Source organism: Aythya fuligula, chromosome 11 (genome assembly GCF_009819795.1).
Source record: "Aythya fuligula isolate bAytFul2 chromosome 11, bAytFul2.pri, whole genome shotgun sequence".
NCBI classification, from domain to species: Eukaryota; Metazoa; Chordata; class Aves; order Anseriformes; family Anatidae; genus Aythya; species Aythya fuligula.
The window spans coordinates 18,744,842-18,772,055 of NC_045569.1; the positions used below are offsets into that span (position 1 = coordinate 18,744,842).

Sequence of the window (27,214 nt, forward strand, 5' to 3'; positions counted from 1 at the left end):
AGAAATGATGGGCTGGGAGCTCTGCAGGCTCCAGCACAGCATTCACCTTTTGCCTTCAAACTAAAGCACACTTTCAAGTGGCATCACCCCCCTCCTGCCCCACTTTATGGATTTGGAAAGCTGAGGAAGAGCTGGGTGTATCTCTCGGGGAGCTGAGATGGCTCAGCCCGCCGTGCCTGGGCAGGCAGCTTCACTTCAGTGTAAATCAGGTCCACGGCTGGTGAGCTGCCTGGCATTAATGTCAGGTTGTCACAGCCAAGGCATTTGGCCCCGTTGGCAGGGCTCGGCTGGCAGCAGCAGCGCTTTGCGGATGGGTGAGCCCCAGTGCAGATGACGCTAACTGGAGGTGGCATGGGAAGGAAGTGGTTGGTCACCCCCAGGTCCCCAAATCCTCTTGAATGTCACCAAGCCACCACCTCTGTGACCCTGGAAAAATACTTCTCCAGCCCTCAAGGCTCCCTCTGTGAGATGAGGCAGAATGATTTCTGCCTCTACCGCTATCTAGGGAAGGATTTTATTTTTCTGGGCGCTGTGACATTTCTGTGAACTCAGAGGATGTGATGATAGTTTAAGTGCTGCTGCCACGTTTGGCACCACACAGGGATGGCTCATACTTTTCTTTTGGGAGCATCCAGCGGCGGCATCCTGTGAGTGACGCCTGGCTTGGTCCCCAGGATTACAGTGTCAGCGCTGGCTCCGTTCTGGCTGGCGATGCCTGCGGAGGTGTCGGCTGGGGTCACTCAGTTCCTGGGCTCCCTACTAAAGAAACACCCTCACTGCTCTCTGTGACCAATGCTACATACGACAACACACAGTCAGGTTTTTATAACATCTGTGTTTCTTTAAAAGAAGTTAGGAGAGAGCAAGAGAGAGAGGTGTCATGAGCAGAGACAAAGAATTAGCGGCGTGGTTGCACATGACTCAGGAATCACACGATGGGAAAGTTGATGCAACCTTCAGTCATTTCGGGCAGGCATTGAAAGGAGATTCTCTTCAGCCTCCTGGGAAGCAGGTCCTGCCCCTGCCAAGGCTAAACAAAACGGGGACCTTTCTCCTTGAGCACAGTATAGCAGCGTGCCTCAGCTCCCTGGCTGTAATGGAGCTGTAACTGAGAGCAGACAGATTCTTGGTGTCAGATGCGGTACACGAGCTCTTAAAAGCCCCTGCTTTGTAATGGAAAGTCAAAGCGATGATTTTTAAGATGTGTGTTCTCCACCTGCCAGCTATGAAATGGCCGATGGCTGCGAACGCAACCTCACAGCCAAACAGCAAATGAGGAGTCAGGCTACTCTAAGAAGGTTTTCCAGAAAACAGCTATTATGGATCGGTCACTGGTGCCAAGAGACAATAGAGAGATGTGCTTTAATACACTGCCTAAGTATTCGTTTATCTTGAAGAGACAGCCACTTTGATCCTCAGAGCATACCAGTTTCGGAGAGACTTTAATAGCTCCAAGCTAGCATTGCAATAGCTTAGATAAATAATCTGAATTTTATTACTTTCCAAGAATGATTTCTGAGGGAGTAAGAGCCTTGGGAAACACTGGAAGCTGGTGTTGTTGCACGAACCCGATGTGTAGAATTTATTTCTTTTCCCGGCAGGCCGGAGGGCAGCAGAAAGCCAGATAAAGCTGCGACTGCTAGGGCTTGGTCATCTTAAATTGCATTGCTTCACCCACGGTGTATTTTTGTATTTTAAGTTATGCCAAGGATGTAAGGGTAAACAGTTTTTTTTTTTTTCTTTTTCTTTTTTTCTTTTTTTTTTTTTTTAGCATTTCAGTACATGTGAATAAACCATTGAGCAGTGTTACAGGCAGGCTGCTGTGAGCCAGAACTGGAAGTCAGAGCTGACGCAGTGCTCCTGCTTCACAGCTCCCGTTTTTGACAGTGACACAGCAACAGAAATTAAAGTTTGTTATTTTACAACCAAAGTGGCAGAAGCCAGAAGCATTTCACCCCACTTCTGACCTCTGGTTTGGCCCGAGACCAAAAGAGGGATCCCAGAGCAACAGAAGGACTCAGTACGTGATACATCATCTGGTTAATTCACGTTTATCAGATGATAAATGGGAGGAACTGCAAGACGCACGAGCCCTCAGCAGCACAGCTCTGAGACAGCATCTTCCCTCGACTTGGACGCGCTGATTCTTGTGGCTCCCTTCCAGCTCGGGATATTCCACGACTCCCTCATGAGAGGGCTCAGTTCTTTCCTTTTTCACGCTTAAAAAGCTCAATTCCAGATACCCAGGCACTATCCTGGGTGCCTGACCCAGGGTAAAACCCTGTAAAAGAAACCCAAAAAGGCTCCACGGCTCCATCCCCACCACAGCAGCAGTTCCTCTGTGTCCCCAGCCAGAGAGGGGAGGGTGGCCCCCCAGCCACCAGCCCACGCTGTGGCCAGGACTGCACCGTGAGCTCTGCAGGCAGAAGGCCTTTTTGAGAAGAAACACGAGCTTTTTTGCACGTGCACCATCTGCTCAGGAGCCGCTTCTCCCGCAGGAGCTGGGCTGATGGGAGAGGCTCCAGCGAGGGCAGCAACGCAAAGCGAGGTGCAGCACCACCGCCCCGACCTGCCTCCGGAGGCAGGAATTTGGAAAAAGCACAGACCCGTTGCTGAGGGGAGATCAATAGTTTATTAACTTAAAGGTCGGTTCGCCAAAGCTCCGTCTTTGCGAGGGTTTGGTCCGCCGCTGGCGGTGTGGCTCTCGCCCCTTCGCCTGGCGGAGGTAAGCTCTGTCGGGCAAGCCCAGGCAGGGCGCGTCGTCGCAGCCGAAAACAAGCAGGGATTAGCCCAGCTCCGGGAGGAGGAGCGGGTGACAATCAGCACTGCGAGTTTCACTGGCAAGAGGTTTAACTCCTTAAATCTATTAACAATGAAAAATCAGAACATGCAGCGCAGGGGGAGGCTGTTTACATACGTCTGGTGAAAAGAGCGTCTCGGCAAGGTCGGAGAGGATAAGGACGTAAGACAAGATTCCCCGCTCCCCATATAAAAAATAGTCTACAGAGGAAAACAAGGACTGTATAAGTTATTAAAAAAAAAATCTGTAAAACAACATAGCCAGGGATATTTTAAACACAATTATATAAACACCACATGACGCACTATTAAGAGAGAGCATGAAAAGGTTTGTTTCGGGGGAGGGTTTTGCAGAATTAAGAGCTTCCTGGCCAGATCCCTGGAATGTCTCTTTTTTTTTTTGAAACAGATGCCCGAGAAAAAAAAAAAATCACTGCCGTGAACAGGAGGGTTTGTGAGAGGTATACCAGGAAACCGGGGGAAGGATGGTGATGCGAAATGCTGGGACGGGTTGGGAAGCCACCTCGTTCAGCTCCCAGAGGACGGCTCTAGCTCCTTCCAGAACTGAACTAAACAGCAATGAGGGAGGGAAATTAATTTTACAGTAAGGCTGCGGCCCCCCAGGCTGCTCCACGTGGATGAACCCCCCCCTGAACCTCCCTGTGGACACACAGCTCCTGCCTGCCCGCGGAGCCGCCTCGATCCCCGGAGCTCCGGTTACGGCCACGCTGAGGGCTGAACCCAAATGGGGGTGGCAGGACGGGCTGCACAGCCTGCTCCCGAGCCACCCAACTCCTCGTTTTCCTGCAGGTGCTGAGCACGGCGCTGGCTGCTGGCAGTGCAGGGCGCTGGCACCGTCACCCAGCAGGGCTCAGCCCCGGCTCGTGTCCCAGCAGCCAGGATCCCGCCAGCCGCGCACATCAGTAGGATTTCTGCGAAGAACCAAGCTTGGGTACATGGATCACGCCTTGCTCCCTGCTCACGAGGAGTGTTTGAGAGTATTAATATCACCGCCTGCACGGTGCCTGACCGGGCTCGGTCATACAGGCTACGATCCGATCTCTGCTCAACGTATTGCTATAGGAACGAGCTGACAGTGATATTAAAGCTATCAAACTTACGAGGGAACGCTTGACAGCACCATGTAAACTCTCCCGAAGCTGAAAAAATAAACTTTTGTCCTAAACATTTGGCGAAACTGGGCTGGCAGTCGGTGGAAGTCCTGGATGCAGCCGCTGAACTTTACCCGGCCATGAGACACGTCTGACAGCAGAACTGCACAAACAGCTTCTTCTCACACAGCTTGTTGGATTTCACCATCTCACAGAAAGTCTTGTCAGCTGGCGAGGCGAGGAACAAGAGAAAAAGAGAGCAGATTAACATTTTAAATAAACAAACATGGCACGTAACAGGCGGCGCAATTCGTTCCAGTGTTTGAGGAGAGAGAATTGCAAAGGAGTCGCTTCTTAAGGGCATCTTTCACGGGGGTTTAATGAAGGAACAAAGGAGCTTTGCAGAGAGTGGGAGAATTAGCCCCGAGACTAAAACACAGCAAAGTACAAACGCTTGGATGGGGTTGAGCAACAGGCAGACATCCAGCAGCTCTGCCAGCGTGCCCACCGCAGCCGTGCCCCGGGAAGCCGGCAGCTTTGGGCTTTACCTTATGAAGGGAATCCCCAGAAACCCTCAATTTTTGCAGCCAGGGGTTAGGCCACGGGCTCTTACCGTTGGTGCAGGTCTCGTTGGTTACACAGGAGCCGCCGAGGAGGCTGAAACCTTCCTTACACCTGATGCAGGTCCCGCTGGAGCCCTCGCAGGCCGAGCAGTGGTCCTCGCACCTGGGGACGAGACCCCGCAGCGCTGAGCCGGCTGCCCAAAACGAGGAAAACACCGAATCCTAACCTTCATCCCCCGTAAAGCCAGCACGTGGGCTAGGGAAACCCACAGCAGGCAGGGATTGTGCTGTGAGACAGCTCCTGGAGCTCCCACGGTGCTTTTGCCTTTGCCCTTCCCTGGCACGCCGGCCCTAAGGAGGCTGCAGCGGGTCCCCTGCGGCACCTCCGGCCCCGTGCTGGGTGCAGGAACGGGTTAATGCCACGGCCGCAGGGCAAAGACTCTGGTTGAGAGCTGGAATATTTGCCTAAATATCATCACCTTCCCTCCCACGCCTCCCCAAGGAGCCTGGGGCCAGGGCTGAGCCCCTCCACGTAGCCCTAAGACACCTTGGCTGGGTGGCTCTTAAAAATAAAAAAAAAATAACAAAGAGGAGGGAGCCAGCTCGGCGCTGCCTTGCCCTATGGATTTATTTCCCCGTAAACAGCCCCAGCTGCGAGCCGTTTTCATTCGTTTTCATTTAATTTTGTATTTTGGTTTTGATTTTTCCCTCGTTCCCCATGGGAGGAGGCACCGTACCTCTTGCAGACCTTGCTGGGCAGCCCGTGGCTGTCGGCGGGGTAGAAACCCTCCCGGCAGGCGGGGACGCAGCGCCACTGGGGCGCGGGGGCCTCAGGGGAGCAGGGGGTGCACTCTTCCTCGCCTGGCCCTGTGGATAAACAAGATGCTGACGGGGTCCTGCACCCTGCTCCCACCCCAAAAACCCAGCCGGCGTCCTGCCCTGGGAGCCCTCTGCGGCTGGTTACGGGCTCGGCTGGGGACATCGCGTTGAAATCCCCTCCCCGCTCCCTCCAGAGAAATGGTTATGTGGGAAAAGGAGAGAGGAAAGGGCTCAAAAAAAAAAAAAACCTATGGTGAAGTATATTTACACTGCCTGGAATAAGAATTACAAAGGAAGTCGTTTTCTTAAGGGATTAGGAGTCCATCCCCTTCCTCGCTTGCCAACGGGATCAATAAACATTTGGGGTTTAGTCCTAGGCAATTGCCCGTGTGTGATGAATGAGATTGAGTGCTGAGCCTGACTTGTCCAGAGGTCACATTATCAGATCCATGATGATGCTGAGAGCAGACACAAGCACGAACCATGGAAAATAGTGGGGCTTTCAAACGGCAAAAAAAAGGCAAAATTCAGGCAACTTGGGGACGCGGGTGGGTGTGGGGAGGGCAGGGCCCCGGGGCCAGCACGCGTCGGGCACCTGACATTTCTACATGCTGCTGAGCCATCCTCCATCCCTCCGGGAGGGTTTCACAGCCTCCCCCGCAACCTTATTAAACCAAAGCACCTGGCTTCAGAGGGGAGAGCAGGAAATAAAGAACGGCTCTAATAAAAATAGGAAAACTCCCTAAAAGCCTTTCCAACGGGAACACATCCCAGCACCTGCAGCGTGCACGCGTGGGAGCCGGGGATGCTGCTGAGCTGCGTCCCTGGGGCGCTTCCCCACGGGCACGGTTATCCAGGGGGGTGGAAGCAGGGAAAACAACGCAGCCCAAAGATTTGGGGGTTTTCACGTGCAGGTGCTGGGGGTGAGGACGTACCTGTGCCGGCGGGGCAGCTCTCACACCGCCGGGGCTCACGGCTGAGGTACATGGTGGGCTGGCACTCCGGCACGCAGCTCTCCCCCGCCAGGCTGCCAGCAAAGCACAAAGCACGTTGGCACCCACACCACAGGCTGCAGGGACCCGAAGCAGCCCGTCCCCAGCTCTCCCTGCACCCCGGCTGCTCCCCGAGCACGGCACCGTGACCGTACCCTGCTGGGTGCAACATTTATAGGGGTGCTGGCAGATCCGCAGGGGTGCAGAGGGGATGAAGATGTAAAACCTCACCCCGTGCTGGTGTTTTACCTGAAGCCGTCTTTGCATGCAGTACATTTATCCGGCTCGCCCAGACATTTTTTACAGCTTTGGTGGCATTTCAGACAGCGTTTCTGACCTTTCCAAATAAAGAAAGAAAAAAAAAAAGAACAACCAAAGAGGTGAGGATGGCACCTGGACAGGGCTTTGCCATCGGTGGGCAGAGCCCCACAGCCCAGGGATGGGACGTGTGGCCCCCCAGCAAGCCCCCCGTGCCCTTCTCTGCCACTCCATGCTACAAATTAATACATTTAGCAGGCAGCTAGGATCATTAATAACAATTCCCTCTAATTAACAGCTCTGAGTGGCCACATTTTGCCCCATCCATCCTCAGGGACAGCAGGCTGGGGCTGTCCCAGGGCCAGCACGGGGCAGCGGAGGGGATTTCTCCTCCTGCAAACAGCGTGAGCACACCCGGGGGATGATTTACAAGTGGTTTACGAGCGCCCTTACGTTCCTCGGCGTAGAAGCCGGGCGGGCAGAGGGGCAGGCAGGCGCCCATCTCGGGGTGGTGGTAGAGGCTCCTCTTGCACGCCGTGCACTGGCCGGGGCCCCTGCCCACGCAGCTCTCGCAGCCCTTGTAGCACCGCCGGCACCTCCGCGCTGCCTTGTCGCCGAAAAACCCCGCGGGGCACGAGCTGACACACATCCTGGGGGGGAAGAGAGGCACTGCGAGCTCCGTGCTCGGCCCCTGACTTGGTGTTGAAGGTTTCCCATCCCTGCCCACCCCGCATCTGTCGCATCCCGCACAGCCCAGAGAGCGGCGGGGCCTTCCCAAAACGCTGCATCCCCCTCCCTGCCTCGTTTTCTTCTTAAGGTTTAGGTTGTCTTGGACGCCGTGGCTCTGAAACGCAGAGCTGGGGATCCTCCAGCCCTGGCTTCAGCAGGACAATAACAAGCTTCCAATTTCGGAAGTCATTTGGCACCTCAGCTCTGTCCCTTGGGCACCGACCCCAGCACGACTTCACCTCTAGCTCCGTGTCCCCCAAGCCACCCTACCCCGGGGCAGAGCCCCTCGATGCCTCCCCCATCTCCCCTCCACCCATCCCCTGGGCTCCCTGCCCCATGCAGACACCCCGCAGCCCCTCACCTGCCGCTTTTCACGCTGCCCAGGCTGTAGTGGATGCAGTTCAGGCACTGGTCAGCACTGGGGCCGTCACAGCCCTGGTCACCGCACTCGGGGTGGCAGGGACCTGCGGGTGACACCAGCTCAAGCACGGGGACCGAGGCTGAGGAGGGACCCCAGCAGGCTGGGAGGGCACAGCCGGTCCCTCCCCAGGCAGCCGAACACGGGGACACATCTCACTGTGCACACCGGGGTGGTGGGCAGGGGATTTTTTTGGGTTTGGGTTTGTTTTTTTGTCCTCCCCAGCCGCCCCCGGCACCAATTTGTGGCGGCAGCGCCGACAGGCTGCTTTTTTTTTTTTTTTTTTTCTTCCCCCCACCTTCTAATTTTGCCATCCTGCTGCCCCACGCACCACTCCTCCTCCCTGCCAACCCCCCCCCCAGCCCACCCAGTTCATCCCAGTTTGCCTTTTGGGGGTATTTGGGGCCCACCCCGTGGCTCTTACCCGCGTACTCCTCCTCCTCCTCCGCCACCTCCACCTGGCCCTGCAGGAAGGCCGCCCTCGACGGCTCCATCTCCGGGGCCTCCGGCGTCCTCACACGGGGCTGGGGGCTCCCCAGCGTGTTGTAGGGGTGCTCGGCCGTCCCGTAGAAGAGGAGGCTCCACTCCTTCAGCTTCCCTGCGGGGCACAGGCTCTGTCACCCGAACCCACGCTCACCCTGACCCACGCTGCGCTCCGAGCTCGGCGCTACCCAAAGCGCTGAACCCGCACCCCAAATTTTACCCCAATTGTGATAAAATCCCATTTGTCTTTGGCTTTACATTTTCACCTCCCAATTTCACAACCGAGTGCCTACAAAGGGCAGCTCCCCACCAGTGGCAGAGGGAAGGTACCAGCCCTGGCCACAAGCATCTCCCCGTTTCACCCTCTCTACTTCATTTTTACGGGGTGGTTTCGTGTGCTCCTTTTGTGTTTGTTTTTTTTTCTGCACATCCAGGTAGGGCACAGCCCCGGGGCAGCGTGCAGCTCGCTCCCCTCGTGGGAGGGGATCAGAAATACCAGCTGAAAACTAAACCCGGGGAGCAAAGCACCTCCGAGGGGGGGGCGTTTTGGTGCTGCTACAACGAGTTCAAAAAGATTTCGGGCTCGTGGCAGCAAACAGCAACGCCTTCCCGGGCAATTAACCCCCACGTGCCAGACAGCAGCGTGGGTGAGGTTTTTAATTTGCTGCTGGCTTTCTGGCAGTGCTAAGGTGAATCTGCACGCCCCCACAAGGAGCACCAGCCCGAGGTGCGATGTTTCGTGCCCCACTGCCCCTTTCCTCGGGGTCGGATCCTGCCAGCTCGGCTCCTGGGGACACAGCAGGGCTGGGGACAGGGCATCATCCCCTCCTGCTGCTGCTGCACAACCAGCCCACGCTGCAGATGTTCCAGCAGCAAAGCCAAACAAACACCCAAAAATTACAGCTCTCGCCTTTCCTCCTTGTGCCTCAGTACGGTTTAATTTTGGAAACCTCGCTCTCGATTGAAGTAAATTCACCAGGGGGAAGAAGGGGGGTGGACACAGACCTGTTGCTGGCTCAGCCCAGCCTTTGCACAACAGCGTTTGGGTGTTTTTTGCCCACTTTTGGGAGCCCCCCCCCCGGGGTTTTGTGCCCTTACCTTGCGCGGCGGGGCTGCGCACCTGGGACGGCGTGTCCTGGATCTCCAGCGTCCACTCCCCCGCCGCCCTCTCCCCCCAGCAGTGCACCGTCATGAACTCCCAGCCCTTGAAGCCCTCGTTGGAGTGGTCGAAAACCCTGCAAGGAGCAGCGCGAACACCGCAGTCAATCAGAAGAGGTTTGCTGAATTAAGGATGCATTAAAACGCCCCCGCGTGCGTGCTCCCCACCTCCCCAAAAACCTTGGGCAGGCTCCCTTGGCTGCTCTCACCTCCTGGCCAGGAGCTGCGACCTGGTCCCCGCCGGCGAGATGAGGCTGATCTGCAGGTCCCCGCGGCGTGGGTGTGCGATGCTGAGCCGCACCACCACGTGCTCCAGGTACTGCACGTGCTGCTCGCGCTGCTCGCTGCAGGCGCTGCTCAGGGTGCTGGCGCGCAGCACGTGGTCGGGGCGGATGTACCTGCCGGGGGCAGGGGGCAATCCTCATCAATAAACCCCGCTGCAACTCCCCAGCTCTCAAAAACACCAGGCACCAAGGCGATGGCTGCTCCTTGCTGATTAAAAAGCCCTTTTGAATCCCACCGATGGGAGCTGGGAACCCAAATACCATTAACCCTGGCTGGAGAGAGGGGTTAATAATGCTCATGTTAAGCAAAGGACTAATTAATGAGACCAAATTTGGGATTATTTCCTTCGACTCCTTCTTAACACTGCGTTCCCATCAGCAGACACCCGGTTGTGTTTAAACCCAGCCTCCCACTGCTCCATGGCAAAGAGCAGCAAACCATCGCCTCCTGCAGCACCACGCCATCCTCCTCGCAGGGGGAAATGCTGAATTGCTCAACGGCAGCGAGGTGCTTTTGAACTGCCTCTAAGATCTACGCCTCATGGCTTGCAAGGGCGCTTCTTTATTGCAATTACCAGCGCAGCTCCTCTCCGGGTTGTAATTAGTGTCTCTATCAGATAAATAGTTTCGTGCACACACTTGGCTCCGAGTCCCTTCCTGCTTTGCATACTCGCTGCTTTCCAAAGGGGCTGTGCTGCCCCGCTAAGCAGCTTGCTGCAAGGTGAGGCAGTGCCTGGTTGGGATGCCTGTCTCGGTCAGAGGCTCTGGGCTGCCCCAGAGGACCCCAAAAGCCCTACGGGACTCAGGGGTCACTGCAGAGCCTGATCCCCCTGCCCCAGGAGGGGAGGCACAGAAAGGGAGGAATAAACCATCCCCTGTTGGAGCTGCTCCTGCAGGACCTCCTGCACTAGTGTCCCATCAGCTCACAACACCACCAGACACCAAAAAACGAGGAGAAACATCTCTGGCTTGCCCACAAGGCTCACATTGACCCCAAATTCACAGCCCCAGTTCTCCCAAGGTGCCCACCACTCACTTGGGCACCCTGTCCAGGCTTCCCACGCAGACGTGCTGGGGGGGCACTGTCTTCCACTTCTTGGCTTCCACCACAATAGCTTCTGCATCCACCAGCCCGAAGCCATATAGATGGCTAACTGGAAAGAGAGAAGGCTCAGAAACCCCCCGCTCTGCCTGCCAGACCCTCCTCTCCTCCTCGAGCATCCTCCGACCGGCCGGGGCAGGAGGTGCTCCAACACACGGAGCTCATCGACCTGCCCAGTTTACACCCCAAAAATACCCCGGTGCCAGGAAAACACCAGGAGCAGCCCGTGGTGGGATGCTGCTTGCCAAAAGGGACGTCGAGTGCTCACCTTTATGCCCTGCTCCATTGGTTTTCCAGTCGGCTGCCCGCAAGTGCACTGGCCGCGAGGTCCTGACCAGCAGGTGCTGCACGTCCCTCCAGGTGAGCAGGGGGCTGCAAGGAGACAGGGTCACGGAAAGGCAGTGGGGACCCCAAAATCGGGTTAAAAAAGGGTCTTTTTTAAGCTCATGAAGAGCGTGCAGTGGTTATTTCCATGCTCACCCCCTGCCTGGGGGGTGCCCAAGCAGAGGGGGAGCAACCCAGGGATGCTGCGTGCATGGGTGCTGCAGGGATTTCTTCCTAGAAAAGGTTATTTAGCTCTCACACTAAATATATTTATTATATATATATATATATATATATATAAATACACACACATTCATACATATGTGTATATATATCTATAAATAAATCCCAAAGGTTTTCCCCATTTCCTGCAGGAATGAAGCACAATGACAACACAAGCTGACACAAACCCTCCCCTTCTAGGAATAATGGCAAAAAAAGTGCTAAAAAAAATCCCAGGGTTGCACATTTATCATGAAAGTGAAACCCTAAATATTTCCAAAAAAAACTCAGGCAGGGTTTACGTGATGTCTGTGTGTTTGTGGTGCTGCACACTGAGCACTGGGTGCTTTCGGCATCACCCAAAACCCCAACCCAGGGATATTTGTGAAGAATTTCCCATGCTTGCTTTCCCGACAGTCTCAGCATCTCGAGCTGTGATGGATAGTGCTCTCAAAACAGCGTTTAGGAAAACAAAATTCAATTTATTCCTTCTCATCATAGCGGGGCCCGCAGCCTGAGCGCCTGGCTGTCAGCAGTTTCGGGGCACCGAGCGAAAAGCCCGACACATCCCACAAAGCCCAACTCTCCACCAGACGGGTGGAGAATTAGCTCAACAACACACCTGCGGGAAGATCAGCTGCAAACAACAGCCCTGCATCAAACCCGGCCCCAAAGGAGCAAATCAGAGCGACTTTGCCCCGCTTTGAGCCTCCTCAGAGGAAAAAAAACCACTTACTTGGCTTCCAAAGCCAAGGCGATGATGCCAGCCACCATGGGGGCAGACACGGAGGTGCCGGTGTGGCCGTCGGTGCAGCGGTGCCGGAGGTCCGTGGTGACCTGGGGAGAGAGGAGCTGCAGCCCCGGGGTGCCCGAGGTGCTCCCGGCACCGACCCCAAAGCTCCAGGTTTGCTCACGGTGCGGCTCATGGGGAGCTGAGGTCTGGATACCAAACCCTTGCCACAGCATCAGCCCGAAAAAGGGTCTGCAGACACATCTGGCACGTGAGAAAACACCTATACTGACATTTGCCTTTGCTAAAAGGTGCAAGAAGTACTTGAAAATTAAAAAAAAAAATAAATGAATTTTGCTGTGGATCAGCTGGAGGAGAAGTTGGGGTGGGAGCAGAGCTGGCAGCAATATGCGCCCACGGGCTGGGGTTGAGCCACTCCGAATCAAACGCTGTCCTTAAAAGCTCCTCCAGCTCCTTGCATCAGGCAAGAATTCCCATTTGCATGGGGAAAAAAAAAAAAAAAAAAAGCACAAAAGAAAACCATTTCCAGCTCTTCTGTTTCAGGAAGGAGCAGGGTGCTTGAGCGCTAGAAGCTCAGAAAGCGGAGGTGGGCAGAGACGCCCTGTTGGTTACTTGTTGTTTTTTTTTTTAAAGGCTGCTGGGTTTTGAGTTATCCTGGTGATTTCTGGAGGGGATGTGGCACCCGGTTCCTGACTGAGCTGCTCGCCAAAACTGCTGCTGCCTGGTGCGCCCACCTGCAGCACGGCAAGGGCTTTGGCTGGGCTTAATGCATCCCCGCCAACCGCCTCCATCCCTCCTCTTCAATCTCTGTCTCAAGCTAAAATCCTCCAAATTCCCCATTTTTTTTCTCTTAACAATACAAAAGTGAGCACAAACTTTGGGGGGCAGGCGAATATTTCCATTTTTGCATTTTTTCATGGGGGAAAACTCAGATTTCCGAGCCCTTCCCAAGCACGAAACAACCGCAGCTGCACCGAGCAGTTCCACTCTCACCCAAAAAAAAAAAGAAAAGAAAACCCGAGCAAAACCCAAAACCCAAGCAAAACCCAAAACCCAAGCAAAACCCACCCGCCACGTCCACGCAGCAGACAAACTCACGATTTTCCGCTCGTAAAAGGCGCCGCTGCTGTAGGTGGTGGCCAGGGTGGAGGCGCACTCCTCCAGGTACCAGGGCTTGTAGCCGTTCTCGGTGGTGCTGCTGATGGAGATGGTGTAGATACTGTTGGTGTAGCCGTCGCAGGAGCAGTAGTCGCCCTCCCGGCCGCCGTTTCCCGACGCCCAGACAAAAATGGAGCCCAGCCCCCTGCGACCCTGCGGGCAGAGAGGGGAAGGGGTGAGGGGAGGCGAGGTTTGGGTGGGATGAAGGCGGGGAACGGCGCGGGGACGAGGGGATGGTGGTGGGGCGCAGCCCCCGCTGTGCTGAGCATCACCTGGGGTTTGGGGCAGGATTGGGGGGCTGGTGAGGGCACAAGGATGGGATCAGGATGAAAATACCAGTTTTTAATTTTTTTTTTTTTTCCCTCTGTGCAAGAGCAGCTGGGTCACCCCATCCCATACATCCAGGAGGAACATCAGGAACCCCCCCCAAACCTCGTGCCTGCTTCTCTGCAGCCCACAGAGCCCATCAGGAACGCACCCACCGCCCACCCAAACCATACGAAAGCTTCCTGCAAGGCATCTTTAAGGCTTTTGTTTTGTTTTGTTTTGTTTTGTTCCTCCCCCATGGCTTGGCAGGAAGATCTGATGGAGCATCCCCACCGGGCACGCCTGCGGCAGCCCAGCGAGGGGATGGGGTCGGGAGCAGCCACGCAGACCTCCCCGGAGCCGGGGAAAGTCCCGGGTGGGAACGGCAGCCCTGCTGCTAACGAGGGGCCCCTAATGAAGCTGGGGCCCCTAATGAAGCTGGCGGTGCAGCGCAGGAAGCCCCCATTCACTGTCCCTTGGGTGGTGCCTTATGGCACGTCCCGGTGCTTGGGGACATCCCGGAGCACAGCGCACGTACCGACGCCGACCGGCGAAGCCCAGCCCCACAGCCTGGTGTATCCCGCTCCTTTTTGCTAAAATCCCCTTCCCCGAAATGGCTGCTTCCCTCTCCTTTCTCCGCGGAGGCCGGGAGCAGCCGGGGCGAGCCCCATCCTCCCTGGGGAGCTCGCCCGGGCAGGTCCGGCGCTCGCCTCCCTCCCACTGCTTGGCTCTGCCTCGGCGGAAAAAAATGTGAGGGCAGAGGAATTCGCTGGGCTTCCTCGTGTTCCCGAAGCACTCGGGGAGAGGGCTGCTGTGCTACCTGCTCCCCAAATCAGGGCAGAGGCTCCAAGCTGCCCCTGGTGCTCGGGCTCAGCCCGGCTCCTGCCGTGCTGTACGCAGGGTTTCGCTCCCCGGGCGCACGCCGAGTGTTTCCTAGCGAGGGGGGACGGAGCTGTAAGGAAAACAGCCACCACGAAGGACATGATCGTGCTGCCCTGTGTCTCAAAAAGCTTGCTGGGAGCCCTGGTCCCAGTTTCTCAAGCTCCACACGTGTGGACGTGCAGATGGACAAGCAGCACAGACACACGGATGGCTGCGCACGGTGGCCACCAAGAGCCATCAGCAAGGAAGCCCCCGCTGGCTCGTGGCAACACTGAAATAAAAATCACAAGCAGACACAACCTAAACCACTCAAAACCCCTCCCCAGAAGAGATTTGGGACCAAACCACGGCTGTGCAGCGTCCCCTCCTCCTGCAGCACTGCCAGGGCTCGGGCAGCCACTCAGCAATGCTTAATTAGCACCAGGATAAATACAGCCCATTAGCTCGGGAGCTAACAAGGTGTGGCTGGAGGAGCAAGAACCACGAGGAGAAATCACCCCGGCATGGCCCTGTGGCGAGCAGATAAAGGTTATTTGAACGTTTCCATTAAAAGCTCGATTTGAAGGATTTATAACTCAATTACAGCCGGTGGCTCGGGCTGAAGGTTGCCACCGTCTGCCTACGGCTTCCCTCGTTATTTATGGGGAGGTGGGGGGCAATTAAGGGCTGTGCATGCGGGATGGGGGTGCCCCATGGGGACAGGAGCTTTGGGAACCCAAATCAGCTCGGTACCAGCTGGGAACACCAAGCTGGGGCGCGCTGCCCCTCGCCAAATCCTGCTTCACCCCCAAAAAACAGGGGAAATAAAGGCAGGGAGGGCTCAGGGTGGGGAGAAATGGGCACAGAGAGCACCCAGAGGCGCAGGACCCGTCCTCACCCCCTCGCCCAACCCCTCCCTGCTGCTCTCAGCCTTTAAATCTGAGCAGATTTGGAGGAATCCTCCCACAACGGCGGGTCCAGGCGGGGACCCCGCTGCCGCCGGCTCCCTCCCGCATGGAAAAAAAACAAAAAACAACAAAAAAAAAGCTCTAAAAAGCAGCCTGCTCGCTGTATTTACACGGCGTGAACTCCCAGGCACTTCAATGAATTCCTCTTCGGCCCCGACCGCCCCGGCAGGAAATCAAGTAAATAGTGGGAAAACCACCCCACCCTCCTGAGAGATAACACGGGCAGCGCGGCGCGGGGACAGGAGGAAACCCAGGGAGGAATGGGGTTGGGGAGGCAAAACCCGGCCCCGAGCTGCCCCAAAAGACGGGAGGAGCCCACCCTGTGCCCCCCACCACCCCACGTACCCACTGAGGGGCCACTGAAGGGCTTTGCCCTGTGATTTTAGCCAATATTTGGCTTAAAAAAATATATATACTAAAGAAGGGGAGAGCTTTGAGGACAACAATCTGAATTTTCCCTGCACCCATGCGAGCCAGCGCCAAGCCCACCCCTCCAACCCCTGAATCCTGGAGGACCCTGAGGCAGGACCTGCTTCCCACCCTGGCCACAAAACTCAATTTTGGGTGGAAAACCACAGAAACGCTGCACGTGACCCCCCGGGAGAGGATAACGGGGAGCTGGGGAGGGTGGAGAGGGGGAGATGGAGAGGCTGCGGGTGGGGGGCACCTCGCTGTGGGGTTTCCCCATGGGGTGCTCTGGGTTGGAGCATCCCACCACGGGATGCTCCGGCCACGTGCGGGGTCCCACCGCCGCCACCGAGTCCCTCGGGGGACCGGGAGCCACCAGAGGGGGATTTACCCTCGGGGTTGGGGTTTTGGGGCCGGGCAGGGGTCCCGCGGGGCCGGGGAGGAGTGCCAGCGCGGCTGGGCGCTGCGCGATCCACACCTTTTTAATGCCATGCTCAAAAGCCTGCTTGGCCAACAGACCGGGTCCATCAACTGTCTTCCCGTCATCATCGGGCCCCCAGCTCGCGCTGTAAATGTCAATGTAATCGGGTCTGATGCCAAGCGACTTCGCTTCGACAACATCTGTTACATCTCCATCTAACATACGAATGCCTAAAAGCACAAAAACATCAGACGTTAGGGGCTGGACGGCTCGCGTGGAAAGCGCAAGGCTCGCAATCGAAAGGCCCTTGGTGGTGGCGGTGAGGGGCTGGGCGCTGCTTTGGGATCTCTGCTCCTGCTTTCTGCCCTGCTGGCTTCATCGCCAGCTGGGGTTTTGGGGCAGCAGTGAAAAAAATCAGCTCCGTCAGGGCTGGGCTGGAGAGATTTAGCAGGGGAGAGATACGCTGCCAGCCCCAAACTCCCCGTGCTAAAGGCTTGTTCTCCCCTTTTTCCCCTTTTAACTCAAGAACCCCGCTGTCCCTGGGTGTGGGCAGCATTTCCCAGATGCTTGAGGCCCCCCAGTGCTGCAGGAGGACCGGGACCCCCGTTTGTGCCCGTCCCCGTGCCCCTATCACCACCGGGACGGTGCCAGGGGCAGCAGCAGCCCCAGGCAGAGGCTGCACGGCCGTGAGAGCATCGCCCGCTCTCAACCACTGCAGGAAAAGCCAGGAAACAAGCCCACGGTCCCTGTAACGCCACCGGCACACCTCAGGGACACCAACCCCAAGGCAACGTGGCCAGGAACCGACTGAGAAGGGACACGAAAGAATCGGGACCGCAGGTTGAGAGCTGGGTGAAATGATGCCGTCGGCATCGGCAGCTGGAGAGGGACACAAAGTGCCTGTCCCAGGGCCTTGCCATCATCCCAGAGCCTTGTCATTGTCCCACAGCCTTGTCACCATCCCAGAACCTTGCTATCAGCATTGGGGGCAGCCCCCAGCCCGTCCCCCCCCCCCAAAACACCAGGAGAGCCGGTGCCGGGAATTTCAGCTCCGCGTTTCGCCATCTGGGGAGACTCCGGCTTACAAAACCACGTTTCCCCCTTTCCACATGTGCATTTCTTAACGAAAACAAACGCGGGCAGATGTGGTTACAGCCGCAGCTGCGCTCTGGACGACGGTCAACTCCAAGACATTTTTCTGACGCTGTCCCCAGCCGGCCAAAAACAAGCTTCAAAATGCAGGAGGGGGGAGCGCAGCAGCTCCCGAGCACTCCCTTCCCTTTCCCTGCCGTGCTCCCTTCCCTTTCCTTGCCGTGTGAACGAGAAGAGGCGAGGGGAAGAGGTGGAGAGCGGGGCCGGGTGCCGGCACCCAGCGCCAAAGCAGCCGCGGGATGGATGCCGGGTCCTGAGCACGCCCCAACAGCCCCCAGAGCCCGCTCCTGCTCCACCCCGCAGCAAAATGCAGCCCGGAGGGAAAACCCAGCCCCGTCCCAGGGCTGGATAAGAGAGGCTGGAAGCTAAACGGGCTGCTTTCCACGCAGGCAGGGACAGCAGCCTCCAAAACAGGTGTCAAGGAGGGAGAGGAGAGGCGCAGGAGCCCTTTTTGGGGCACCCCGATGGATTTCGCCCACGGCGCACGATGAGCGACGCAGGAGCGCACACGCAGGAGCCACGGAAGGAAGCAAATTGAGACAGGAGCCGTAATAAAGGCAACAAGCAGCTCATCTCCACGGACATCGCTGGGGAAATGGGAGCAGCCTTCGCGACCCTGCTGCCCCCCCCGGTTGCCCTCCCCAGGACGACCCCTTCCGTCGGGGCTTTCCCAGCACGGGGACCCCACGGCCAGCCCCGCACTGAGGAATTTCCAATTTCCCCATGGGAAGCAGCTTCCATGCAATGTTGGGATGCGAGGGATTGAGACCCCGGGTGCTTGGGGCCGGGATCCCAACATGGGGGTGTCGGGGGGGGCGCAGACCTCTTTTACCAAGCCCCTGTCCTGCCATAGCCCCGCCAGGATGAGGGCCTGAACCCCCCCCACACCTCCGCAGGCATTTTGCTTTCCCCACCAAGGTGTGGTGGGGTCCCCAGACTGCTCCTGAGCGGCTCATTTACAGACGCTGACCCCACAGTGTGCTGGTGCCACCACACAGACCCCCCCCCAAAAAAAGACTTTTAGGGCAAAACCCCTCTATTCTCAATTAGCCTCACGGTGAGGGCATGACCCCAGCAGCAGGTTTCCACCCCAAAACACAAGAAGCCAGCATCCCCCCAACCCCAGGTCTCCTGTATGTATCTGGGGACCCCCACCCTCCCCACAGCCCCCCCAGGCTCCCTGCTCCCCCCACCAGGATTTGCCCAGATGCTCGATAATCCACATTGGTGCCGACATCACCGAGCGCAAACCCTTCTCCCGGCAAAATTCGGAGGGGGACAACACCCCACCGCCCCCCTACCCCTCCCCGGGAGCCCACCCCCAAGCAGGACGCCCCTTGGGGGGGGGACACAAAGGGCAGGGAGCCGCGGGCAGCGCCAGCCTCACCTCCGATGCGGGCGTTGTAGGCGATGCCCACCACGCAGTACGAGTTGTTGGCCGCCGCCGCCACCTCCCCTGCGCAGCGCGTGCCGTGCCTGCGGGGACAAAAACCCCGTCAGCAGACGTCCCACGGCCGAGGACAACCCCCCCCCAGCACCCAAAAGCCAGCCCCAAGGACTGGGTAGTGGAAGAAAGCGCCCCAGGAGCTGCAGAGCCCTTACCCAAAGCCCCAGCGAGGGATGGGGATGGAGGAAATGCGCTCGGTGCGTTTTGTGCCCCGACGCGACTCGCTCCCGGTGGTGCCATTTGGCTTTTCCCTTTCCCACCCGCTGCCACAGCCTAGTCCTGCTTTAACCAAAGCCCAGAAAGTGTTTGAAACTTTATTATTATTATTATTATTAATTATTATTAACGTACTTATTCTCGTTGCTGGCATCGTAGCGCGGCGTCGGGTCGTGGTCGTTCCCGTTGACATCGTAGCTTGCCAGAGGGTCCTGAAAAAGGTTTTGCCATTAGGTCCTGCTTGTCGGCACGGCACAGCAGCCCCCACCCTGCTGGGGTTTCCCCAATCCCCAATTTTCCTTCTTCAAAACACCCCGAGCGTTTCAAAACCCTCTTCTCCCAGCCTCTTGCTGCACAGGCTGCGGCTGTGCTCGGGCTCTGAAATCGTCCCCAAATTCCCCCCTAGCCCTGGCAACGGGCGCCCCACTCACGTAGTTCTGCAGCAGGTCGGGGTGGTTCCTCTCTATCCCGTCGTCGAGGATGGTGACCACCACGTTCCTGCCGGTGTAGCCCCGCTGCCAGGCGGCGAGGACGTTCATCTCCGACCTGCAGCGGCTGCCTCTGTCCCCGCAGTGCTGCGGGCAGGAGCACAGAGCCTGATTTCCAGCCCACCCAGCTCAGAGCACATTTAAACACCCCCAAAACGTTTTGCCATCCAACTCCTTCCACCTAACTCACAGATTTGTTACAACCTCACCCCCTTGATCGACCTCCCCGGCAGCAGCCGGCCCGGGGAGCGCCACCTCCCCGTTTTTCCTCCTCTCTCCCCCTTTCAAATACTTCAGGCTCTTCAGTTCTCCAGTTCCCATTTCCTCCCTGCGCTCAGCCTTAAACAAATTTCCCTGTCAAACACAGATCGATGAGGCAGGCAGGAGGAAAACCACAGTGCCAAGAGACGGCTGCGGCTCTACCAAGGGGAAAAACACCCACGTGGGGACCACAGCCTGGGGATGCTGATGCCCTACAGGCTTCAAACCGGCCCCTCCTGGGGCTGGAAGGCTTTGGGCGGCGAGGAGACACGCACCAGGTACCACATGTTGGGCCACACCGGGTCGTTGAAGGGCAGCGCGTGCGGCTCGCCGCGGACGTGCCTCTTCACCCGCCGCTTCACCTCCTGCTGCTGCAGCCAGTCCACCTGCAAGCACACGGAGAGAGGCTTCGTTTTGGGAGGACAGATGGCCAGACAGACAGAGCTCAGCTCCTCGTGGGCTCCGAGCCCGGGAACTGATCCCTCTCACGGAGCAAAACACATCGCCGGCGAGCGCGTGCCTCGACCGTGCCGGCTGAGCGAAGCCTGTAAGCACGCACGGGGGCCCCACTGGAGACAAAACGCGTGCTGCAGCGCTTCCTCGGAGAAGCCCGGCTGCTAGGAGGGGCTCAGGAGCTTGGCTTCACTCTGAGCTCATCCTGCTCCCAGCTGCAGAGCTGAACGGGACAGCAAATAGTGCCCGGGGGCTCCCAGCAGTGCCAAAATGCGCCCCAGGAGGGCACAGAGGTGGCACGGGGGCACCCCGAGGTCTCAGGTCTCCCAAGGTTAGAGGCACAGAGATAAACCAAGGCTGGTTAGGAGCAGTTTATAAAACACATACCCAAAAGCTTTCTCTGTGCTGGAGCAGAAGGGAAAGCTTATCCACGGAGCCAACCTTCCCCAAAACTTTTTGCCCCCCATGGCTCAGGGTTTTTCGTGGCGCTGGCTGCCTTCGTGGAGATGGCTCAGCTCTTTGGACGAAGGTTTTTCAATAAGCATAAGAAAAACCCAAAAGGCAAGTTTTTGCGTGGCTTATTTATGCGGGAGCTGCCAGCTGAAGCAGCTTCTCCTCGCCTGGTTTATGGCTTTATGGCTGTGATTTACCGGGATCAAAGCGGCCGGGGGAGCGGGGTGTATCGAACCAGGCCATTTCCAGCCTAGAGCTTGGCTTTTAAACTAATATATTCTCCAGGAAAATAAAAACACATTGAAACAAACGAGGAAAAAAAAAAAACATAATTCATATGAAAATATCTCCCCGTAGCACCTCGACTGCTGATAGCGCCGCTTTGTTTATGCAGCGATGGATTTGAATATGGCAAGGGAAAATAAAAATGCAACTGCATGGTCTGGTTTAAAGGAAGATGGATTAAATAAGGGAATGTGCCCAATTACACGGCTTTTCTCCTCAAAGCAGTGCTCCCAGGCCGTGTCTCCCAGCCCTCGCCTTCGGATGCGGCACCTTCACCCCAAACGCCCTGCAGCCAGCGCACGAGGCAGGATGCGCCCCAGAAGCCTTGCGTGGAGCAGATCTTTAATTTAATTTAATTCACAGTCAAATTGGTGGCATCACCGCGCTGAATTGGGTCAGTCGGTGCCAAAATTGATGCCGCTGGCATCCGAAAATGAGCAGCAGCAGCGGGAAGGAGCCCGGGGCCAGCCCTGCTGGGGGCTTGCGAAATTCCCAGCGGCTTCCATCAGCCCTTCACGGGGGGGAAGCTTCTCGGAAATTATACAAGGAAAAAAAAAAAAAAAAGAAAAGAAAAGAATGGCTTTTTGCTGCAAGAAGCGGCCCAAGTTGTTACGCCACAGTCCTGAGCCTGGGGTCCTGGCTCGCTGCTCCCTCCCAGCCCTGCTGGCCGGCCCTAATTAGCGCTAACGAGGCACCCGAGGACCCAAGAGGAGGTGCAGGCACCACGGAGCCGAAGCCATGGCCCTGGCTGGGGACAGGGGCAGCTTTTGCACCACTTTAGGGTTTCCAGGGGTGAAAACCAGGCCACAAACCCCTCACACCTCCAGGAAAGCAACAGCTTGGCTCGTTCAGCTGGAGACGGAGCAGGTAAAACGCAGAGCTGGGACAACGCAGGTGGCTCCAGCACGTGCCCACGAAGCCCAAAAAGCAACTGGAGGGTTATGGGGTTTGCTATGGGGTTGTGCCATCCCCTGGTGCTGCTTTTCTGTTAGAACTCGCCGCAGTGATTGGCATTTTTGGGTGCCAGACACAGGCTGCAGCTCACAGCATGGTGCAGCCGTGCTCCGTGCGTCTTCTCACCGCCACAATCTGCCCCCAAAAAAATCACTGGGTTTGCTAAATCCTCGAACCCCCGCCGTGCCGTTTGGCTGACACCAGCCCCACAGGGAGCAGCCACCAGCTGCGGCTCCATCACCCCAAAAAGGGGGCTCTGGGGGGGCAGAATTCGGGTCCCCGTGGGGATCAGCACCGCAGGGGCTGGCACGCTTCGTCTCCATCCTTCTGCCAGTGCCTGGGGGGGAGGACACAGCCCCCACGGCACCAACCCCTGTGGCGGAGCAGACCCATAAAGGCCGGGGCTGGAACAATAGCCCCCTGGAAGCCACGAGACGTGGAACATCTGCAAACGATTGAGCCGAGCGCGCCGGGGCTGTGGGGTTCCTGCACGATTTGTTTCCATCTTCGCCGTCCCAGCCTGAGACGCCGCGTTTTCCCCGTGCCTCGCGGGGCTTTTTGGTTTTGTGCTCACTTCATCCACGCGAGCTCGGTGCCGTCCAGATGCCAGGACACCTCCGAAACGAGTTGGAAACACGCAGGGGAAATGGGGGGGGGAGACAGCGCGCGCCAGGAGGGCTTGGACCCCGGGTGGCGGCCAAGAACAGGAGCTCATTGCTCCAACATCAGCCCGTGGAGCTCGGAGAGCTAAGCCTCAGCAGCCAGGAAGCCAGCTGGCTCGGCTTGTAGGGCAGCAGCGCTCCCAGACCCCATTAAACAGGCACGTTTCCATCGTAGGTGGGAACTCATCGCTTGCTCCGCTGCCTCCCCGAGGGCGAGTGGCTTCGGCGCCTTCACAGCCACCTCCCCGGCCACACCTGAGGTTTTTTTTCCCCTCTGCACCACCCCGTGCTCGCCCATCCCGGTCCCCCCACGGCTTTTGTCAGCCCAGCTGCAGCCCCAATCCCTTCGGGTGCTTGCTCTAGGACGAAGCGAGGCACGGCACGGCCGATGATTTCACGCACAGCAACCCTGGAGACAGCAAATGTTGTGGCAACTGCATCAACACCCCGCGCAGGGCAGCCTCGCTGAGCCGGGAGGGGTTTTTTGGGTTGTTTTTCCCCCCCTTTTCCTTGCTCCCATCCTTCGGGCAGATGTTAGCATTTAGTCCCTTCTGAGGATTTTTCACCCTTGATTGCCTTTACCCGTCTTAAACGGGGCTGGGATCCAGGGGAAACGCGCTGCCATCACCCCCGAGCTGTGGCTCAGAGCATCCTGAGGTGCTCAGGGAGCCTCTGGGGTTTTATGGGGGAGACTCCGGGGTTTTATGGGGGTCCCCAGGGCCCCTCCAGCCCCCTACCTTGGGGTCCATGCGCAGGAAGGTGTGCGGTCCCCGGCTGCTCAGCGTCGAGCGCTTGAACGTCTTGCTGTGGTGGAAGTGGTAGTAGTTCTCCAAGCTCCCGATCTGGAAGAGATTTGTTTTACCAGGGGAGGTGGGCACAAGGCTGATACCTTTTCTTCTCAGATTCGGGAAGCCCCACGCTCCCCCAATAACTTTTTGTGCCTATTTTGGGGGCAGAGGTCCTGATTTTGCAGAAAAATGCGGCACCATCCTGCCAAGCCAACTGGGGGGTCTGTGGGCACAGGGATGGGGTGACCCCAAAGCTGGGACATGCATGGCTGTGCCAGGCGCCTGCAGCGCCGGAGGGTTTCCTCCCATCCCCTGGGGGTTGGAAATTGGTGCAAAAAGCAAAATAAATAAATAAAATCCCACCCTGCAGCAAAGAGCAGTTGCAAAATAACCCCGCTGCCGGCTCCCAGGGGGTTGTCACCACCCCTCTGGCATCCCATCTGCGTCCCCGAGAGCCACCCCGTGCTGGAGCTGGGCACAGTGGGGACCGGGGCGAGCTGTCCCCACATCCCCATGTCCCCAAGCCCCAGGCAGAGCCAGGCAGACAGGGGCTGCTTCCACGTTCAGCGCCCTTTACACCTCTGCTTTGCAGCCCCACTCCGTGCACTCGGGAAGGTGCAGGAGGAGTCTCAAAACCGCCCAGATTTTGGGGAAGCTCAGACCTGCCGGGACGTGGGGAAGGATTCAGGAGAGGCCACTCAGCCTCTTGTTCTTTTTACCTGGGGATCCAGACCCCGTAGCCTGCCTGGCTGAGCTCCAGCCTCATTTTATCCCCGTCCCTGCTCCCCCCTGGTGCTCGTCGCAGCAGGACCGTGACCTGCAGACAGGCACCAGCTACAGGGATGCTCCTGTTCCCCTGCTCCTGTTCCCTCATTCTTGTGGGATTTATCAAAGGAAAAATTAAAAAAAAAAAAAAAAAAAAAAAAAAAAAAACCTTGTCCAGGGGGAGCTAAGTGTAGAGGAGGAGGGAGGGAGGTTGGGCCTGGGGACCTCCGTGGGCACCCTTCAACATAAGATAACCTAAGGAGGAAAGCTTAAAAATGGGATTTCCACCTAAAATAAAATAAAAGTGATGGAGGCTGATCCCTCCTGGCTCGCTGGAGGAGCACGGGCACCCTCCAGCTCCCTCCTGGCAGCCCAGCACCCCAAAAGGCTTCAAAGTTCCCTGGGGAAGGGCGAACCAGAGACCCCTCCTGATGGGGATCACCCCATGAATTTCATTCCCAATGCTAAGAAGCGATTCAGCCACAAGGGAAGCGCTTTTCAGGAGCTGTGCACCACCGAGTTCAGCACCAGAGCTGAGCAGAGCGTTTTGGGGCCAGCTGCTCCCCTGCCAGCACCAGGCAGGTCCTCGGGCACATCCCCGGGGACGGATCCAGAGGGGGTCCCCTGCCTGCTCGTGCCGTGGGGACTTGGTCTGCTCCCCCCCCAGGGTCCCAGCTGCTGGCTCCTGCCTTCAGCAGCCCCAAGTGGTTGGATTCAAGCCCGGAGCAAGCCCACTGAGAGCCAGCACCCCCCCAGATGACAAAAATTCAGCACAACCCCAAATCCGTCCCCAAACAAGTCCAGCCACGGGCACCCACATCCAGGACTGCCATATACACTGGAAACCTTCACGACTCACCCTGCTGGCCAGCAAACAAGTTAAAAACGGGGCAAGTCCCTGTGTGGGGACAGGGACGGGGCTGGGGCCGGGCTGTGCCCCCCGGGACGCAGACACTCGGCCCCTTGCAGCGCCCTGGGCCTGCCACAGCTCGCCCCGGGAGATGGAGGCGAACAAAGGGCGTTGGGGTGTGTGTGAGGTGCCTCTCCTGCTGCCGGGCTGTTGGCTGCTCTTATATAAAAGCCCAACAAGCGATGTGATCCCCCAGCACAACGCCAGTGAGGTGACCGAGGGCTTTAGGGCACCTTGGGCATGGGGAGATGATAGGGGACCCGGCTCTGGCACGGGGCAGCACCCAATGTGGGCACCTTGGGGAGCCAAAAACAACCCCAAGGTGGGGATTCCCAGCCGGGGGGCTGCAGGGCAAGGCCCCCATGGCATTGGGGCTGTCCCCAGGGAGATCCCGGAGAGGGGTTGGGGACGGAGAGCGGCTGAGGGGAAGCCCCCGAGGTGCTCGGGGGAGGCTGCGCCAGGATCACCCTGATGCAACCGCAGAAATATTTCCCTTGGTCCGCAGCCTGCTGGGGCAGAGGGAGGGACACGGCCACGGGACGCCGGCGTGCGGGGTCAGGGGATGCTCCTGCAGCCACCGACAACGGCGAAACCCCAAAGCTGGGTTGGGGTTTGGCTGCTGGGAGCCGGGACAAGGGGGACGCTCACCCCAGGCAGCCCCATGGCGGAGCAGTAATTAACGCTCCGCCAGTAATTAAAGCCGGGGCTCTCCCAGTAGGTAAAGCTGGGGAGGAAGCAGCGCAGGTAGGGGGGCACAGAGGGGGGTGCTGGCCCTATTCTGCGCCCCCCCTATTTGCTTCCCCCTTTCACAGCAGCCCCCTGGTGCTCATTACCCATCCCAATAGGGCCGGGACAGGGACAAGGTCGGACTTTCCACCCTATGAGACACCTCCAACCGGGGTGTGGGGGGTCACCCAAAAACCCCCAAAACCCCCAAATCCCAGTAAAAACCACGAACTTTAAAAAAAAAAACACCAAACCCACCCAGGACGGGGGGGGGGGGGGAAGCAGCAGCACCCCCCCCGCGCCCCGCAGCTCTCCCCCAACCGCTGCAAACTTTCCCAAACCCCTCAACCACCCCAAACCGGGACCCCAGAACCCAAAAAGGACCCCAAAACCTCCCCCCCTTTTACCTGCCCCAAGCTGCGGTACCCGTAGGCGGCGGCCAAGCGGGCGGCTTCGGCGGGGCCCCCCCGCACCCTGACGGCCCAGTGGTTGGTATAGACGGGGCGGGGGGGCTCGGCAGCCACCCCCCGGCCACCCAGGGCCAGGGAGAGGGCCAGGAGGCAGAGGAGAGAAGAAGAAGAAGAGGAGGAGGAGGAGGAGGAAGAAGAGGAGGCAGCAGCGGGCATGGTGCGCGCCGCGGGGCCGAGCTGGGCGGAGCGGGGAGCGGCGGCTTTTAAAGCGGCCCCGGAGCACGGCGGGGGCGGGGGGATGCTCCGGGAGGGGTGGGGAGGGACCGAAGGGGGGGTTTGGGGGGGGTTTAGGGGGGTTTAGGGGGGGTTTGGGGGGAGTCCGGCCCAAGGAGGAGGAGGAGAGGGGAGGTGGAATAAAGGGGGGTGGGTGGGGGGGGGGTGGGGATCCGCGGTCGCTGGTGGCTGGGTGATGGGGGGGTCTCTGGGGTACCCACCGCGGGTCCAGGACGCACGGGGATCACCCCCCCGTGAAGCCGAGGATCCTCCCCCTTCGGGGTCCCGTATCCCCAGATATCCCCCCCGTACCCCCAAATATCCCCTCATACCCTCGGGTATCCCCCCCAGTCCCGTACCCCCAGATATTCCCCCCATACCCCCAAATATCCCCAAGTACCCTCGGGTACCCCCCCCCCCCCATCCCATACTGCCGGGTATCCCCCCCTCCGGGTCCCATACCCCCAGATATCCCCCCCGTACCTCTGGATATTCCCCCGTACCCCCAGATATCCCCCCATACCCCTCGGGTATCCCCCCCCCATCCCATACCCCCAGATACCCCCCCGTACCCCTGGATATCCCCCCCCATACCCCCAAATATCCCCAAGTACCCTCAGGTATCCCCCCCTGTCCCACATCCCCAGATATCCCCCCCTCAGTCCCATACCCCCACGTACCCCCCCCCGGTACCCCTGGGTATCTCCCCTCCGCTGTCCCCCCCCTTTCCCCCCAAATCACCCCCCAATGTGCACCCTTCCCGCACCCCCCCGTGCACCCCCAGCCCTGAGCAGCCCCCACATGCCCCCCAGCAGCCCTCTCCACACCCCTCTTA

The 27,214-nt window shown here is 58.2% G+C and overlaps 1 protein-coding gene across 1 annotated transcript; it reads right to left on the reverse strand.

Annotated features, from left to right (window-relative positions):
• Positions 1–3,707: 3,707 nt before the first annotated feature.
• Positions 3,708–26,256, reverse strand: PCSK6 (proprotein convertase subtilisin/kexin type 6; the record flags this gene model as incomplete). The annotated part of the gene is made up of 21 exons (XM_032194957.1): positions 3,708–4,139; positions 4,525–4,637; positions 5,212–5,341; positions 6,229–6,320; positions 6,535–6,622; positions 6,997–7,193; positions 7,634–7,736; positions 8,115–8,288; positions 9,272–9,408; positions 9,541–9,729; positions 10,652–10,769; positions 10,986–11,089; positions 12,000–12,100; positions 13,113–13,325; positions 16,194–16,366; positions 18,676–18,764; positions 19,087–19,163; positions 19,383–19,526; positions 19,976–20,086; positions 23,245–23,349; positions 26,104–26,256. Coding segments are annotated over 21 exons (2,709 nt in total), but the record flags the coding sequence as incomplete, so codon positions are not given.
• Between the last annotated feature and the right edge of the window lie 958 nt (positions 26,257–27,214).